Source organism: Chroicocephalus ridibundus, chromosome 1 (genome assembly GCF_963924245.1).
Source record: "Chroicocephalus ridibundus chromosome 1, bChrRid1.1, whole genome shotgun sequence".
NCBI lineage: Eukaryota > Metazoa > Chordata > Aves > Charadriiformes > Laridae > Chroicocephalus > Chroicocephalus ridibundus.
This window is the reverse complement of record NC_086284.1, coordinates 192902261-192918963: the sequence shown is the minus strand read 5'-3', so window position 1 is coordinate 192918963 and position 16703 is coordinate 192902261. Positions and strand designations below refer to the sequence as shown.

The 16703-nt window shown below is 43.4% G+C and overlaps 1 protein-coding gene across 1 annotated transcript; it reads right to left on the bottom strand.

The window, feature by feature from the left end:
* Positions 1-1609: 1609 nt before the first annotated feature.
* On the bottom strand, positions 1610-13580 carry CAV2 (caveolin 2). Its single transcript, XM_063323228.1, has 3 exons — positions 13142-13580; positions 12718-12905; positions 1610-5325 (listed from the first exon to the last, which is right to left on the bottom strand). Exons 1-3 carry the CDS (start codon positions 13289-13291, stop codon positions 5175-5177), a joined length of 489 nt encoding a protein of 162 aa, XP_063179298.1. The 5' UTR covers positions 13292-13580; the 3' UTR covers positions 1610-5174.
* Between the last annotated feature and the right edge of the window lie 3123 nt (positions 13581-16703).

Below are 16703 nucleotides of genomic sequence, written 5' to 3'. Positions count from 1 at the left end.
CGCTGCTGCCATAACACAGTTCACACTAGCCTGAGGGCTAAAAGAAGTAATCCAACACTTGAGAGACCCAAAATCAGCTTTTGCCTGTTCAAGGTGCGCTAACACGTTTGGACTCACTCCTGGGAAAGCGTATTTTGGGAAGTGCCTTATTCTGCTGATGTGCAGTAAGTGTATTTTGAGGGGTTCAAGGCAATTCTTTTGTGATTCTGATGGGGCTTAGATGTGAGTAAGATGCCAGGTTGCTCAAACAAAGGCAGTTCTGGGCATGACCAAAGTAAAACTGTAGGTACCGAGGGGAGGTTACACGAAAGGGAGGTGCCTTCTGAGTTTAGACATGTTCCTGGTTGGGTGGCAGCGGGGCAGGGATTACAATTTTGGATTTAAATGCCTGACTGTCGTCTCAGTCCTGCGGTAGGTGTGTACATCTTTTATTAGAGCTAGTTCCTGTAGGTCTTGATTGAGATAAGTTGTAACCGTCTTAGCTGGAGAGGCAAACAGATTGAAAGCTTTAATGCTGCCAGACCTTGTGCAAATCAAGTCATTCTTTTCTCAATCACTTTCAGTACCAAATTCCTTGACAAATACCGTGCTGAACCATGAACGCTGATCCGTGTCAACATTGTTCTGTACCATTCTGCCAGTTCTAGCATCTTGTTAACTGTTCAGGTGTCTTCTAGAAATACCAGACTGTGAGAACTGGTCTCATTAATGGGGCATAAACACCCACTCCTTGATGCTTACGTGGGATGGGACTCTCTGTCACTGGAGCTTCACTTCTAAGCATTTCATGGCCAATCCTAGCTTACATGGGGTGAAAAAGCATCTCTTACTAAACTGAGGCAGTTGGAAAAATAGAAACGCTTTCCTCAAAGTTTGAAATAAAAGTGTGACTCTCTATATTTTATTCCATTTAGGTGTCTAAAGTAGCATCTGATTCAGTGCCTTGTGAAGGGCTCCTTCTTTCTTCTGCTTGCAGTTGGAGGGGGAAGCCAGACTAAAGTGGACACCCAGCAGAGGTGACACTCACCCCTGGCCTCAAATTGTGAGAGCAGCATGTAGAGAAGGACCTGCCCCACCACTTATGTGAAGCTCTAGTTGCTTCCATAGGCCTGCCCTATTTCTGCAGCAAATGTCACTTTTTATGGAGCAGAGGAAAGGACCCAAGCCAAGCCAAACCTTTTGCATTAATCAGTGCAGAGAGTCTTCTCTGGAGGATGATTCAGAGCAGGAACCTATCTTAGCTCCTCTGAATTGCCTCTACAGAAGACATTTTCTTTTTGTTGCAATAAACTTCGGAAGATTAGTGTCACCAGGCTAAAATTAGCCTTTATTAATTCTCCCCTCAGTTGTAAATCCCTGCATGAAGAAAGCACCTCAGTTTTTAACGCATAACTGCTGGTTCATTATACTCAGTGGAGGTCTTCAGCTCTAATTTTCATGATCACAGTGGACGAACAGACAACACCGGTAGCATGCCTGGTGTTTGACTTTGTTCCATTTGCATTTTATTTAAAAAAACCCCAAACACCATGTATTTTTCCACGTACTTTTAAAATAGAGTTAATACAGCTTAACAGCAATAGTTTTATCTCAGCAGGTGGGGGAATGATCACACCCTGTAAAAATAATGGACTTACCATTCTTTGGCTTCCACTAAATATGAGTGTGTGGTCTGAGGTCCCAGAGCTGCAGGGATGTTCTGAACTTTTCGGTCAGTGCACGCCTAAGTGAGCTTTTCAATAGGTGGGAAAAGGCTCCTCATTTACTAATATGTCAAAGTTTCTGTTAAGAATTTATTCCAATTTATATGGTAAACAAGCAGGGTGGGGAAAGTTAAGATACTAATATAAAAGTTCTAGAGACAGATTAGAAGGATTGTATGAAATAGCTCTCATATGGAGGCAGGTTAAATTTCTTCGTGAATTAAAAGAAAAAAACCCACAAACACAAATCTGGGGTTAGTTCTGCATGTTAGTTGTGATCTTCATGAAAAACAAGATGCTGAAATATTTTGCGTGCCAGAACTGAATCTCCAGCTCATAATTACAAATGCAAGGTCTGCAGTAACAAGAGACAGGTTGGAATAGGAACACCTCACACTTTTTATTTATTTATCCTCGTAACTCTACCATGATGATGGAAAGTCTACTCCTGTTAAGAGCAGTAACGTTTTCCTCATTCCACAGAAGGGAAGAAGATGCTGCAAAACAGATGGCCTGAATCAGGTGTAAATTTTCCTACATTTGTTGCAGACAATGAGACTAAGTTTCTGGACTCCCCTTCTTGCCTAAATTCTCATTGGTAAGTTGCTGGTAAGGGATCAGCTGGGATGGTTTGTCCACATTTCAGACGAATTGGAGATGAACTTAAGGAACCTACCCCAACATAGAAGATCACAGTTCAGTGCCAGTGCCCATTCAGTTCCCGTTGTCCAACAATGCTGTAAGCTATTGACGGTATCAACTGTGGCAGAGCTCCGGGATGTCTGTCAGAGCTGTCAAATCCATAAAATCCAGAGAATGCTTGCCAGCCAGAGTTGCCCGGGGCAGATTCACATCCAAGTATTGACGAATCTGTATATATTCATGCTTCCTTCCACTCCTTTCATGGATGAAGTAAACGTATTTGCCCGGCATCTAATATTTTGCCCTCAGCCTAACAGTCCATTTGGTATTTTCTGATAGTAAAAGCACACCTGTTCCAGAGAAAGAAACTGCTGTAAAATATGTAAGAAAATAACAGCTTTAATTACTTAATTACAAGCTCACTTGAGTCGTGTAACAGCTGAAGAAATGGTGAAAAGAACTAATTAGTGACAAGCCTCAATCAAAATAAGAACAAACCAAACCATTCTACTTGATTGTCTGTGGTAGCCAGAGCTGGATGACTTCAGTGAGCTATTTAAGAAAGCCTATATCCAGTAGTGCATGACCTAAAATGACACGTTTTTCTCTAGGGAACGGCCTCATTCTCAAAGTTTGGATCCAGACCTGAGTTCTCTCAAAGCTCAGGATTTTATAGGGCTCCTTTTAGACACAAGGGCTAGTACTGATTCATTTTTTTATTTTATTAATTCATCAAGGGGACATTTTTCTGTGGAAAATATCTTTGTAAAAATCCTTGGACGTTGTGAAAGAAAATAACTCTCAAAAGACTTCAAGCCTAGCCTGACCAGTCTTTATTTTCACAAAGAGATATTTCAATTTTTAACATAAGAAAAGTGTTTTGAAGAGCACATCTGAACAGCAAGCTAACTTCTTGCAGAAGAAAAAAACTCCAGAGAAGTTTTCATGGGCACTAATCATTAAGATCCAGTTTTCAAAAGCCATATGAATCCCTCTCTAAATGGTACAAATGGTACAAACATTTTTAACGTAGAAAGATGTTCTTGATGTACAAAGAATATACAGTGTCAGCTAGCTTCCGTAGGCCAGTAAGCAAGAAAACGAAAATTCTCCAGCTCATCTGTAAATAAAGCATGCGCCCGTGAAAAGAATTAAGCATGTTTTGAATGCAGCCAAAATTCAGCACCAACAGACCTGCTGAAGAGAAAGCAATCATTCCGCATGGGCTTAGTTACACACAGAGATACATTATTTTCTATTATAAATAAGTTAAATGCAGTTGATAATAGTGGAACTGCATTGATGCTCATCCATTTCTTTTCCCTCTCCCATATTTTGGAAGAACTGCACAGTATTCTGTGCTGTTTGGCATTTTGAGAGCTTTTAAAGAAGTTGAAAAAGCGGAAAAAATGAAGTTGAAAATAGGAAAAAGCTGACATTTTATTATTTTATTACATAATCTTGTTTGATAAGAAATCTGTGACATCATTTTAGGAAATAACATTCTAAATCATACAAACGTTTTACAATTGCAAGTTATCATCTGTATTTAAAGAAAACAGCAGCGTACACCCATCAGAAGACTAATGTAATCTTAATGTACCTCTGCATATGTTCTGTTATTCTGGTTTCCACAGCCATAGTAGGTGCAGAAGGAAAGAAGGGCTTTTTTTATGGGTTAGGCTTGGAAGTAGTAAATAAGCAAAACGGAGAGTCAAGTCAATAGGTGAGGAGAATTAGACAACGATAGCAATTACACTCAATTGCCCTCTGTAAGAGCTTGCTACCTAGTTAAAGTGCCAGCATAGTGTCTACCATTTTAAATATCACAAAGTTCACACAGATAATGCACAGATATAGGCAGGGTTGCATTTACTACACCCCATTTTTAATAAAAAACATTTCTCATAAACAGGTATTTCCAACTCTTTTGCATAGTCTTGTATGAAAACCCTTATAATCTTTGCATTTACATGCAACCATATATAATGAATATACTAGAATTGCACAGCAACACTTAAAAATCGACATAATTTAGAAACCAAAATTTTAGTTATCTAAAATCATTTTTTGCAGTGTCTCACTCTTGCTGCCTAGTAAGTTGGTTAGAATTCAAATACTATAGAAATAATGCTTCAAAGAAAACTGATCAAGTGCCATTTACAAAGGTACAAAATATACAGCAAAGTTAACCTCTCATTAAATAAAATATACAGATTAGCTGATGTTCCAAATCATTAGCTAACACCTTATTTTAAGGGATAAACTTCCAGGGAGCTTTTCCTCCCCAACACAGGAGAATTACACACCAGTTCCTTTCCCTATATGCTTATGCAATGAGTCTCGTTCATTTTAATTGCTGCTAATAAAGGAATAAATTGATCATTTTGCATAGTGAGGGCCAAAAAATGTTCCCTGGTGGAACTGCAGTAAGATCAATGGGAAACCCTAAAGATCTGTTTCACCTAAGGTATCACAGCCTATTTGATTATTTATAGGAATAACGCCAAATCATTATCACTGTGGTGGCCGTTAAACCTCCATTAGAATTCTCCTGTAATCTAGCAATCGATGTACCGTTAAAATAAAGTGTTGCCAACATACTCCGCGTTCACTCTGTTGTTAAAATAGTGAGCTATGAAAACTGCCTACTTATTCTTAAACTGATCTCCCTGAAAATAAATGAGTTTTAGAGAAAAAATAGCATGTTCCCACTTAAACCAGCCATTGTAATTTAACAGTTTGGAATGAATGGTAAGTGCTTGTATGTTAGGTTAGCGAAGAGGTATAACACCAGCTACAGTTACAGCAGTGTCGCATCCCTGACGTTTACTCTTGGTCCAGGCGTATGTTAACCATGGCGAAGCATCGGCCTAGGCTGTGAAAGAACGGTACGACGAAAACATCTGTCAGGCTCTTCCATATAGTTTGCACTGAAGGCAGGACCATGAGGCAGGTTTTCACGAAAGGCAGCACGATCCTGTAAAAGAGAAAATGCAAGATTTGAAGATTGCTGCTGCTATCTGAAGGGGCCTACAAGAAAGCTGGAGAGGGACTTTTTACAACGGCATGTGGTGATAGGACGAGGGGTAACGGCTTCAAACTGGAAGAGGGTGGATTTAGATGAGATAGCAGGAAGAATTTTTTCACTCTGAGGGTGGTGAGACACTGGGAAGAGGTTGCCCAGGGAAGCTGTGGATGCCCCATCCCTGGAAGTGTTCAAGGCCAGGCTGGATGGGGCTTTGAGCAGCCTGGTCTAGTGGGAGGTGTCCCTGCCCATGGCAGGGGGTTGGAACAGGGTGATCTTTAAGATCCCTTCCAACTCTAACCATTCCATGATTCTATGAAATCAAGATAACCAAACATAAGTGTGAAATCTTATGGAAGAGGAAGTCATTTTATAACTCTAATCTCTAAACAAGTTGCTTTTATGCTCTTGCATGCATGCACCATCAATTTTGTTTGCTCACAGCCTCACACCTGCACACGCAGGAGCACCATGATGCATGTGGTCCTCTGGCCAGGATCATTTGCGTGCAACACGGGACAGAAGTCACCAGCTTTCTTCTCATCATGTCTGCTCCTTAACTGGCAATGCTGAGCTAATTTTTGGACAGGCCTTTTACAGGGGGTGAAGTTTTGCTGTTCTCCCCCTGCTGCTGGAAGGGCTGGTGTACTTGATACACTGCAACCTTGATGCCACCCCAACTGTGGCTGAAGAGCAATGTCCACCCCTAAGGACTCATCTGCGCTGTGGGCGATTCTGACTGTGGATCTTTGGGGCTTAACAGAAGCACCACGTTCCCCAGTTTTATCGATTGGGAGCAGCGCTCTTTACGATCTGTTCTTGCCCTGCTGTCCCTTTGGACATCTCTTTTCTCTGCCTCGCTCACACACACAGGTGCACGGGCACACGCACATCGCCATTCCTCTCTCATTCCTGACAATCTAACCCTGGCATCACAAGCTGCTACAACAAAACCGAGAGAGTAAAGCAATATTCGGTTACATTTGATTACAATAGCACAGACACACGCCGAACCTCAGAAAAATGGGATCTTGCTGATACTGTAAAGTTTTTCATTTTGGGTGAGAAACTAATATAGAATGAGGTCCAAACTCCTGCTCAGGGGAAAGGCGTTTTTATTCTCTCAGGGTGCATACCTGAAAGTATTGTTCTTTCACCTCCTGAGCACTATAACCATCGGGGGATGCTCTCCATATGTCCCAATTCCAAAGCAGTGTCATTAGCAGTGGCTTACTTAAGCCAAGCATTCTAACAACGGAGATGGCCAGAAGTGCACATATGGGCAGCTCACCAGGGCCAGTGGATCCATGATAACTGACCACACTGCTTTAAATTATTCTCCTGTCTTAATCATTTACTGGCCAAAATCCCAGGTCACTTCACTAAACTGGATGTTCTTATTTGGGCCCAGACAAACTAAATGTATAAATTATTTATGTAATACTGAAGTGGCACTAGAACAAAAAAATATCTCTGCCATATATAGCACATTTATTTTCTAAATTAGGCAGAAGAAGCTATAGATTCTCTTGATAATAAACTCTGTTCTAGTTTGCTGTTGCATTCAAACTCTAAGATCCCAGTCTCGCGTCCATATAATTCCATTGCAGAACTCTCTTTGGCTTTGATTGGAATGGCAGGAAATATTTAATTTACTATTCCATTGTAAATCTGAAAAATATGTAAGTATTGTGTATTTCCAATGAGTACCCCTCAGAATAACAAAGTAGAAAAAAAATTGTACGTTTAAAAAAAGTTGAAGTTTAAAAATCTAAAGAGTTAAAATGAGTTATTTTCAGTGTTTGCCTAACCAGATTCTCAGCTTTTATCATACAATGCAAGCCATATACTAGTATGTCTATGCTGCACTCTAAGCTAACCCGATGGATTTAAACAAGAATAGTTTTTCTAAAACCTTCTCTTCTTTTGTCTCTGCTGAAACAGCTAGCAATATACTACACACCGTATAGAACTGCGAGCATTACTGGAATAACGTGTACCTAGTTTTAAACTGAACTCAGTAAACTATGTGTTTTATAACCACCTATAGTATCACAGCATATAGAATAGATAATGTCTAAAGAATAAAATTACGGCTTCACATGTTAGAATACAGTTGATAAACATCAGTAATGCAAAGGGGAAAAAAAAAGGGTATTTCTCCAAGCAACACAGGGAAAACACCAGAAATGGCTACTCAGCTTGTGTTGATTTCACCCCTTTTCTATTTCAGCTAGTTTATACAGGCTATGTCACCGCTCCTTTGCTGCCATCTAAAATTAATTTGGCCTGCCTTTTTTTTTTTTTTTTTTTTTAAATCTAACTGAATTGCAGAGAAGCAGAAAAGCTGACATTTCTATTGAAACCTCTGTCGGCAGGATCACACAAAACACAAACTAAACAAATACCACACTAGGCAGAAGTTTCCCAGAAAGATGCAGTGAATCACCAGGATGCCATTAGGGAAGGCTGGAAAAGCAGTGATCGTACTACTTGCAACTGCTGTAGAGGTCACTCATACAGTACCAGAACTCAACCTCTTTTGACAATCTTAAACACCATAAATATAAAAATGTCTTGGTAATGTTTTGTAATATTCTAATACTTTCTATCTGATTCTATGATAAATGCACGTGAAAAACAAAGTAGGTTAACTCCGTAGGAGGATACGTGAAACATGCTAGCAACCAATGCTAATTAATGTAAATAACTTTCAATTTTACATAAAAAAAATTTAAATAAAAATCAGTCTTCTTAGACAACAATTACTCAAACACCTTTCCTCAGAGAAGAAAATCCCTTATGCCCAGGAGAGCAGTAAAAGGTATTTTCTAACTTTAAAAAATGCAAGTGTGTCTATATATGTATCTACATGTTCTGCATAACATACGTTATCCTACTGTGCGGCGTTTCCAAATCATCAGAGGGTGTGATGTGCCTTCTATGGAGTGACCAGGCACACTTAAAAAACAAATAACCAAGCGCCATTAGAAGCTATGTATTTGTTTTTGTGGCCTGTCAAATAAACATTAGGATATACATCCTTTACTCCCAGTGTGTGGGTTTACTCCGGTCTGCACTTCTATTCACAGAGACAGTAAATGTTTGCTTGAGCAATGCCCAAGAGTGGCAGTAAAATCGGCATATCCCAAGGATATCAACATTTACCACTAGTGTTGCCACACGGCACAGCGCTGGGAAGAAAATCAAAGCTTTGTTGAATTTGTCATCTAAGCTGAATCTTAGCCAAGGTATTCCAACTACCTGTATGACCTCTCATTGAATCTTGCTATGTATATATATCACAAAATACCCATCCTTTCACTAAATAGAAGGAATTACCTCTTTTGGGAACTGTTGGACTGAAAAGACCAAATTACCCCATTTTTTCCACCCTATCTTATTTTCTCTTCTTTCTGTTCAAGGCATGACATCTACAAAACGATACCCATCAACATTTCACACTTTTGCTCACATTACTTTTTTTTCTGCTAATCCCTGAGGGAACATTGTTGAGAGCCAAGCACCTCTTGGGAATGGCAGAGTGCAATTTAATTCCCACTGATAAGGGTATTTCGAGTTCAAAGCAGTCCAACTTTTCACAGAGCTGGGCAATACGTTTGGAGCAGTCATTCAAAATTAATTCAGATTCCTGCTTCAAAGTGAAGAATCACATCTTCTCCTACAACGTTTTTCAAAACGGAACTTCAGACATGCCTTAATGCTATACCGTTCAGTGGTTAAATTACCTAATTCCACATATGTACATGTACTACATCATGATTTTGGATTAGAAGTCTTGCACGGCTCTACAATACAAGCACGCATTGTTGTGAGTCGCAGAGCTTCTTGTCGCATCCCATTAACCCTTGGGATATTTATGAGTGAGGCAAGAGATAACCACCAAAGCCTTCCAGGACCCATATATAGTATATGAAGTGCATTAAAACCAAACATTATATATCCCAGGACCTGGGTAGACTGGAAAAGAAAAAACTAGAAAGGAAGCAAGACAACATCCCCCTACTTCCTCTTCAGAAGCCAAGGGATATATACTGGACATGAATGAAGAGGCATCAAGGCAACACCAGATCATAAGGTGGGTCTTCATGGCATAGCTGTACTGTAATTTCTTTTGATTTCAGACAGCCAGTAGGAAGGTGTTTTTGGAGTTGAGTACGACAGCAATAAGTTATGTAAATGGAGTTGTAGAGAAAGAGGTAAGAGGCAACACATGTCCCCATCTATTTCTCTGTGTATAAGTCCCTGGCTACATTTTAGCACTGTGAATGGAAGTTCAAGCCAAGAGGAGCTCTGAGTACCTACTGCTCCAGCTGATTGACAAGAACATAAAGCTGTCTGAGTTCTTGTGCTTTAGAGGCCATTTCAGATCAAACGCTCAAGTTATGGATCCTCAAATGAACGACTGATTCTTAGCATAAATATGCAACATACCAGAACAGTATTCAGACAAGACTGCAAGAAAGCATATATAAGATTCAAGTGTTAATTTCCAAGAGATGGCATACACGCGGCTTGTATCAGTCCTTGATCTGTAATAAAGATCATGATTTTGCATGTGCTGCCTGGAAAACCAGCAGTGTTCTGCTCATGTTCAAAAACCGATAACCTTAATCTAAGGACATGTTTAAAAGCTTGCTCAGATATTCACAGAAAGATGTTAAAACTCAGTCTTGACAACTTCCGCAATCTGTGGTGAGAATGACAGCCATCAGTAAAGAAGAAATGTGAAGAAGTAGCGTTCCTTGAACTATCTTGTAGATAGGTCACCAACATGCTAGCTGGCACAGTTTCAGCCCATCAATACCAGGTAGCGTAAAACTGGACTCTAGCTCAAGCGGCCAGTTTGAGAACAGAACCAGAATATGTTCCTGCTTTATAGGCAAAAATGAAAATTAAAGTGTATTATTACATACCTCTTGCTCAGCTTTTCCATGAATTCTCACATGATTTCTTCCTCCTTTAGCAATCTTTTTGCCAGTGAAAGACTTATCTACCTACATACTATCGGGTATAAGAGGTGCAATTCATGAAGTGCCCTTGATGCACAAGGAATGCTGAGCCGGATTTTTGTGGATGTTTAGCGTGCTGACAAAACTGGAACAACATGTGTGACAATCAACAGAGCTTTGTGCCTGAGCACTTCCAAAAGGTGTTGAAACACTTTCAAATTTAGCCTCAGGAAAGGCTCCCCTACGACAGATCAACATCATCATCTCACTGGTTTGGGTGATGGCACAGAAGCTCTGATAAGCCCTCCTGCAGGCAGCCATGTGGGAGGGTGTGCTCAGGGTTTTCCCATGAAGTTTCAACATCTGAAGACAGAGTTATAATGGAATTCCCTTCCTCTCACCCATCAAAAAAAAGTTACTATTTTTTCCAGACCAAATGGAGCTACATGGGAGCCAGTACCATGTGTTTAGGGTCCTTATGCCGCCACTGACTAATGCCTCTGCTATCTGTTGCTTCTATGCCACCCTCTCGAATGCAGAAACATTGAACTCCTTACTCCCAAGAAATCTGGAACATGGAGAGCTGTAGAGAAGCCAACTTAGTCTCAGTGCGTTCCACCTTTGCATTGGAACAAATCCAGCTTGTGGTTGTGGGAAGACGAGACAGTGCTGGCTTTGGATGGTAGCACTGGATGGGGTCCAAGGGGGTGCAGACAGTGCTAATGAGTTACGTGATTCTTTCACACCCATCCCAGGTGCAAGGAAGATCAACATGAATGATCACCTCTGTATTGACAGTGAACACAGGGAAGGAAAATTAGTTGATGGGGAAGCACGTGTGTTCACAGAAAGTCAAGGGAAACTTTTCAAAATCAAGTGCCACATTCAGGCAATCCTATTTGAGACGTACTGAGAACCCACAGTTCCTGAGAGAGTCACTAGGGACTACTTGCATAAATAGAAACTGACCTCTGAGACCTGGTTCAGTGAAACTCATGCCTACGTATCCAGGCTGTGAAATACAGATACAAGATCATTCCAAAGCACAAAATCTTATCAGAGTCTTAATACTTTGGGCATCAATTAATTCTTCCATAGATATTCCACTACTGGAAGTCTATATGCCCACCAAACCCTTTTGCAGTAACATGGCAGAGTACAGTACAGTGACTGCTGACAGACCTAAAAGTCTGGGGACACTACACAATGTTCATCATAACTTGGAGGGCAGCAGGTGGGCAGCTCTAAACTACATTGCAACTCCTTTAGGTGTTATGCAAACTTTATGCTCCAAAATTCAAGTTAATCAGTTTTTGAAGTGGCTCATGACAATGTCATCAAACCAAACTTCCATTCCACTTTTGAAAACTGAAATCTACAGCCAAAAGTTTGCAACCACATGTTCAGACAACCAATGTATTCCTATTGCTTTGAGTTTGTTTCTCATTTTCTGGATTGTATTTCGTTTCCCTTAACAACTTCATGATTCCAGTGTTACCCAAGTCAAATGAGACTGCCCAAAACCCATGTATATGGAAAACCCTGGTTTGCCGTAATGATGTTGACAATCCGCATTCACCCCTTCCGCTGCAGCCTGCTGGATTCTCAGTTCTTTCCTCATCCTCATTCTTCTCCCTGCCTTTTTTCCTTCTCCACAATCATCTGCCTTTCTGGTCTCAAGGTACTCTTCCCTGCTATTTTGCCAGTATATTCTGTTTAAAGGGCACCAGGTTTGCTGTCACTTGGAGGGCTACTGTATTTGCCTGTGAACCTGGGCCATGGCCAGAAGCAGCTTTCCTGAGCTCAGCAGGGGTTCTTTGCTGAGGTGGAAGTGCTCTGGGGCACTGCACCTAGAGATGGCCACGTACCAGCTGCAAGGCGGTGACAGTAGATTTTGTGGCAGTAGCAAAGAAAGAGTGAGCTGGGCCCTCAAAAGCTTCCTTCAGTCTGTGAGGAAAAAAATGACAGAGGTAACCGTACTGAGAAGGCATCAGGCGTAAGTAATACTTCTGCCCGGGTTTTTCATTTAAATATACATGTTTTAACAACTTAACAACCAGTTTTACAAAAAGCAAGCAATCATATTATCACTCCAAAAGCCAGACAAGGCTGGAATGCATTGCGGTAGGTGCCACACAAATGGTAAAACGGGCTCTCTGCCCCAAGGAGCTTACACAGACATGACAGACCACTGGTAAAAGCAAGGCAGGCAACTGAATCACAGAGAAAGCATTGTTTTCATTTAAAAATACAGCAGATAACGTAAGTCCGTCTGACTACCGGTTGTGAAGGCAGTGACCAACGGTTAGGCAGAGCCAGGAGAGTTCTGCGGAGCTGTCGGCAGAGCCCACGCGCGGTGAAACGCACTTACCAGATGTGCAGGCAGCTGAGGACGGCGAAGACGATCCCCACAACCAGGGCCAGCGGTATGGCAAGGACCAGCGTCAGGAGCTTGTAGATCACGTACTTGCTGAGCTCGAAGAGAGCGTGGCTGCAGATCCAGACCTTGTCGAAGGAGTGGGTCAGCTCGGGCTCGGCGATCACGTCCTCGAACCCCAGCTGCGACAAGAAGCGAGCGGCCCTGCCGTTACGCGGAGCCGGGACGACGGGAGACCGACGGGTCCCGCCCCCCCGCCCCCCGCCGCCGCCGCGCCGAGGCCCCTGTCCCGGCCGTCGATCCCTATCCCCGTCCCCCACCCCCCGCCGCCGGCCCGTCCCGGCCCGCCGATGTCGATCCCCGTCCCCCCCCGCAGCCCCGCCGGGATGGTTCCCCGCGGCCGCGGCCCGCCCCGCACCTGAAGGTGGGCGTTGAGCCCGCGGGGGTCGCGGTCCAGTTCGTCCTCCCCGTACTTCTCCGCCTCCGACAGCGCCGGGCCGCCGCTCGGCGGGAAGTTGTCGTCGTCCATGAAGATGCGGGTGTCCGCCTTCTCCGTCTCCAGCCCCATGGCGCTGCCCCGCCGCTCCCCGCTGCCCGGCCCGGCCCCGTCCGCCGCCGCGGCCCCCGCCGTCCCCGCCGGGCTGGGGCGGAGCGGGGCTGCCCGGGACACGCCCCGCCGGGGCCGGCAGCGGCCGGGAGCTCTCCGCAGCGCCCAGGGACGCGCCGGCTGAAGCGCCTGCTGGCAGCCCAGCCGCCCCGCGGCTTGGCCACCGCTTCACGGGCCGGGGCTTGCGGCCGGGCTCCCCTCCAGCGCTCCGGGCGGGTTGAGTTTCCCCATTCACCCGAAATCCCTCCCGCGGCTCTTCGCTGCGGCCTCACGCGTAACTGGGATTTGCAGGGGCAAGCGTTTGTGGCATTGCGGCAACAGGCAGCGGGAGAGTCGAGGCCGTCGTGCGTTAGGGTCACGTCTGCTGCCCTCGTCACAGCCGTAGGGGAAGGGAGGAAGGAAGGTGCGCCATCCCCCTGATCATCTTTGTAGTCCCGAGGAGGGCCACGAAGATGATGGGAGGGCTGGAGCACCTCTCCTGTGAGGACAGGCTGAGAGAGTCTGGGATCGTTCGGCCTGGAGGAGAGAAGGTTCCAGGGGGATCCAATAGCCCCTTCCAGTACCTGAAGGGGGCTACAGGAGGCATGGGGAGGGACTCTTTATCAGGGAGTGGAGCGATAGGATGAGAGGTAACGGTTTTAAACTGAAAGAGGGGAGATTTAAATTAGATATCAGGAAGAAATTCTTCACTGTGAGGGTGGTGAGACACTGGCACAGGTTGCCCAGGGAGGCCGTGGATGCCCCATCCCTGGAAGTGTCCAAGGCCAGGCTGGATGGGGCTTTGAGCAGCCTGGTCTAGTGGGAGGTGTCCCTGCCCATGGCAGGGGGGTGGGAACTAGGTGATCTTTAAGGTCCCTTCCAACCCAAACCGTTCTATGATTCTAAAGGTGTGTTGCCACTGCCCACAAAAGTTCCCACGTCCAGCCCCACCGGTGTGTTACCCTCCAACATTACTTATTTGGCTCATACTCCGTAAACTGCCTAATTGTTGCTGCAGTAACATACTGCATCGTTACAAGCTACTATTGTGCCCTCCTTGGGTTTTAGCTTCAGTCTGGAGAAATTATTTCCTCTGTTTTATTTGAGAACATATTTTAAGCCTTAGTGTACTTTTTTTTTATATAAATATATATCTAATATTTTTTTATATATATCTAAACAGAACACTAAGGCTTAAAGTATATATATATATAAAAATAGAGCAAATTGCTGTAATGACTGCTAAAAATATTTGATAATATTGATAGGCAGTGTGAGCTCATGAGCTGTCAGGAGTACATTCTTGCTGCATACAATAACCACCATCACCCATCACTCTCAGAAATAGAAAGGACGTTACTAATCAATGATCCAGGCTTGTTAAATTAGAAGAAAGCTGGTACTGGGAATTTTCTTTAATTTCACCACTGCATTAAATTAAGAATAACCTTTGCTTTGAGAAGCTCACAGGAAAGTGATATAAAAATAACTATGCAAGGTTTGGGTAGGAAATCACCTAATACAATGCTCTGGACCATACCACATTGTTCTTGACCGGATAACTTCTGCAGAAAAGCTTCGCATCTATGTGTAACTCATGTTGATGCTTTTTTCTCCCCCGCTGATGATTTTAGTGATACTGGTGTCACGTAAATGGTTTGGATCCAGCAATGTAGCTGTGGCTTATTAAGTATAAAAGCCTGCAAGTTTACAACTGGTTCAAATGCAGGCAAAGAAAGAGCATGATGACTCAAGGCATACTCATGAGCTGCATTTCTACCCTCCCCAAATCCTTTTTGTTCCATGAGTGGGAGGAATAAAAAGGGCAATTGACAGACCTGAGGTTCAGAACCGCCCTTCAGGGTGTTTCTGTCCGGCAACTATTATTTTTTAGCCTATAAATATGGGGAGTTGAGTGCAGCCCAAAGGCATTCAGCAGGCTCCTGGTGGCTGCTTGGGTCTGGCACAGGAACCTGTGTTTGGTGCTGCTGAAAAGCAAGGTAGGAGCAACCAGCAGAGGATCCCAAACTAGCCCCTTGGCTACTGAAGTGAGAACATACTGGTTTATGTCAGCTAGTTTCTGCCTTCCCCCTCGCCAGAGGCACGGATGGGGCTCATGTGCACAACCAGGGAGCTGCTTTTGAACAGCTCTGCCCATTTCCCAGCCTCTCCTGTTGGCATCTCACTCTACCAACCAACTGGAACACTGAGTCCGTAGCTCCACTTGCCCAGCTCCAGCTTTGCTAAAAGCCGAGGGGTGGTTCTTCTTGCAAGATTGCCCAAATCACAGTTTGCTACTGGAGAGTGGTCTTGCACTCAGCCCCCTTTATAAAAAACGAACAGCACTTCTTGTGAATGTCCATCTGTGTTTTGAAATCTGCTAATGTAATAGCTGATAAATGTTGGTGTCTGTCAAGACAGCACCATGGAAAAAGAAGAGTTTTCCTTTGTGATCTCTGAGGATTTGAAGATTTGAAATAAAGCGGTGATGCAATTTCTCCTGAAAGAATAATGTTTTTCATGAAAAGCCTGTTTAAAAGCAACAAAAGCTCAAGGCTGTAGATATCTCAGGGTGTTGTTTATTAAGAACCCCTTAAAACACGCTGTTGTCAATAACGCTGGTAGTTATTTTGGAAATGATTTCTGTGTGAACTACCAAGTGGGGTTGATGGCAAAGCCTGGGCAGTGGCAAGCTCTGATCCCTGACTTTTCTGGCAAATGTACAGAAAACAAGGAGGCATGTACAGTGTTCAGTAGGGGGGATTTTTCCGGTTCCCCAGGGCTGCCAGGCTCAGCTTCTGCCAGCATGGCTGGGCAGAACAGTTGAAGGACAAAAGTAAGAGTAGAGAGCAATGACCACAAACAGGGTGGAAATCTCCAGTCTTATATAATGTTCTGTAACACCCTTTGGACAGATTTATTTACTATTTTTTTTATTTTTTTAAATCTGTGTGTAGGTAACAGCCAAAGAATTATATCGTGTGACACAAAATGCGTGCATGTGTGTGTGTTTCCACACTTCGGCCCAAGCGTAGTTCCTTATGGTGCTAAACTTCTGCCTGAAAGTCCTCTTGAGGAACTATAACGAATCTCCATTTTCTAAGCATTACGTGTTTTGCTGCTCTGTTTTTAACAAGTGGAAGGGTGAAATTCTTCATTATTTCAACTTCTCTGTATTAGAATAGCCTCTCAGAACTTAACTGCGGCACAGAGTGCACAAATGTTGAACAAGTAGTCTCTCAAAAACCTTGTAATCAAAAGTATAGGCCCCGGGATGAACGATGGATGTGGACGTACAGGTGGGGAACAAGCAAGGCTGTGGTGGGCTCAATGGTTTTATTACTGTGTTTTCATACACATTACTAGATAGGGAGTTTTAGGAACTGATATGGAG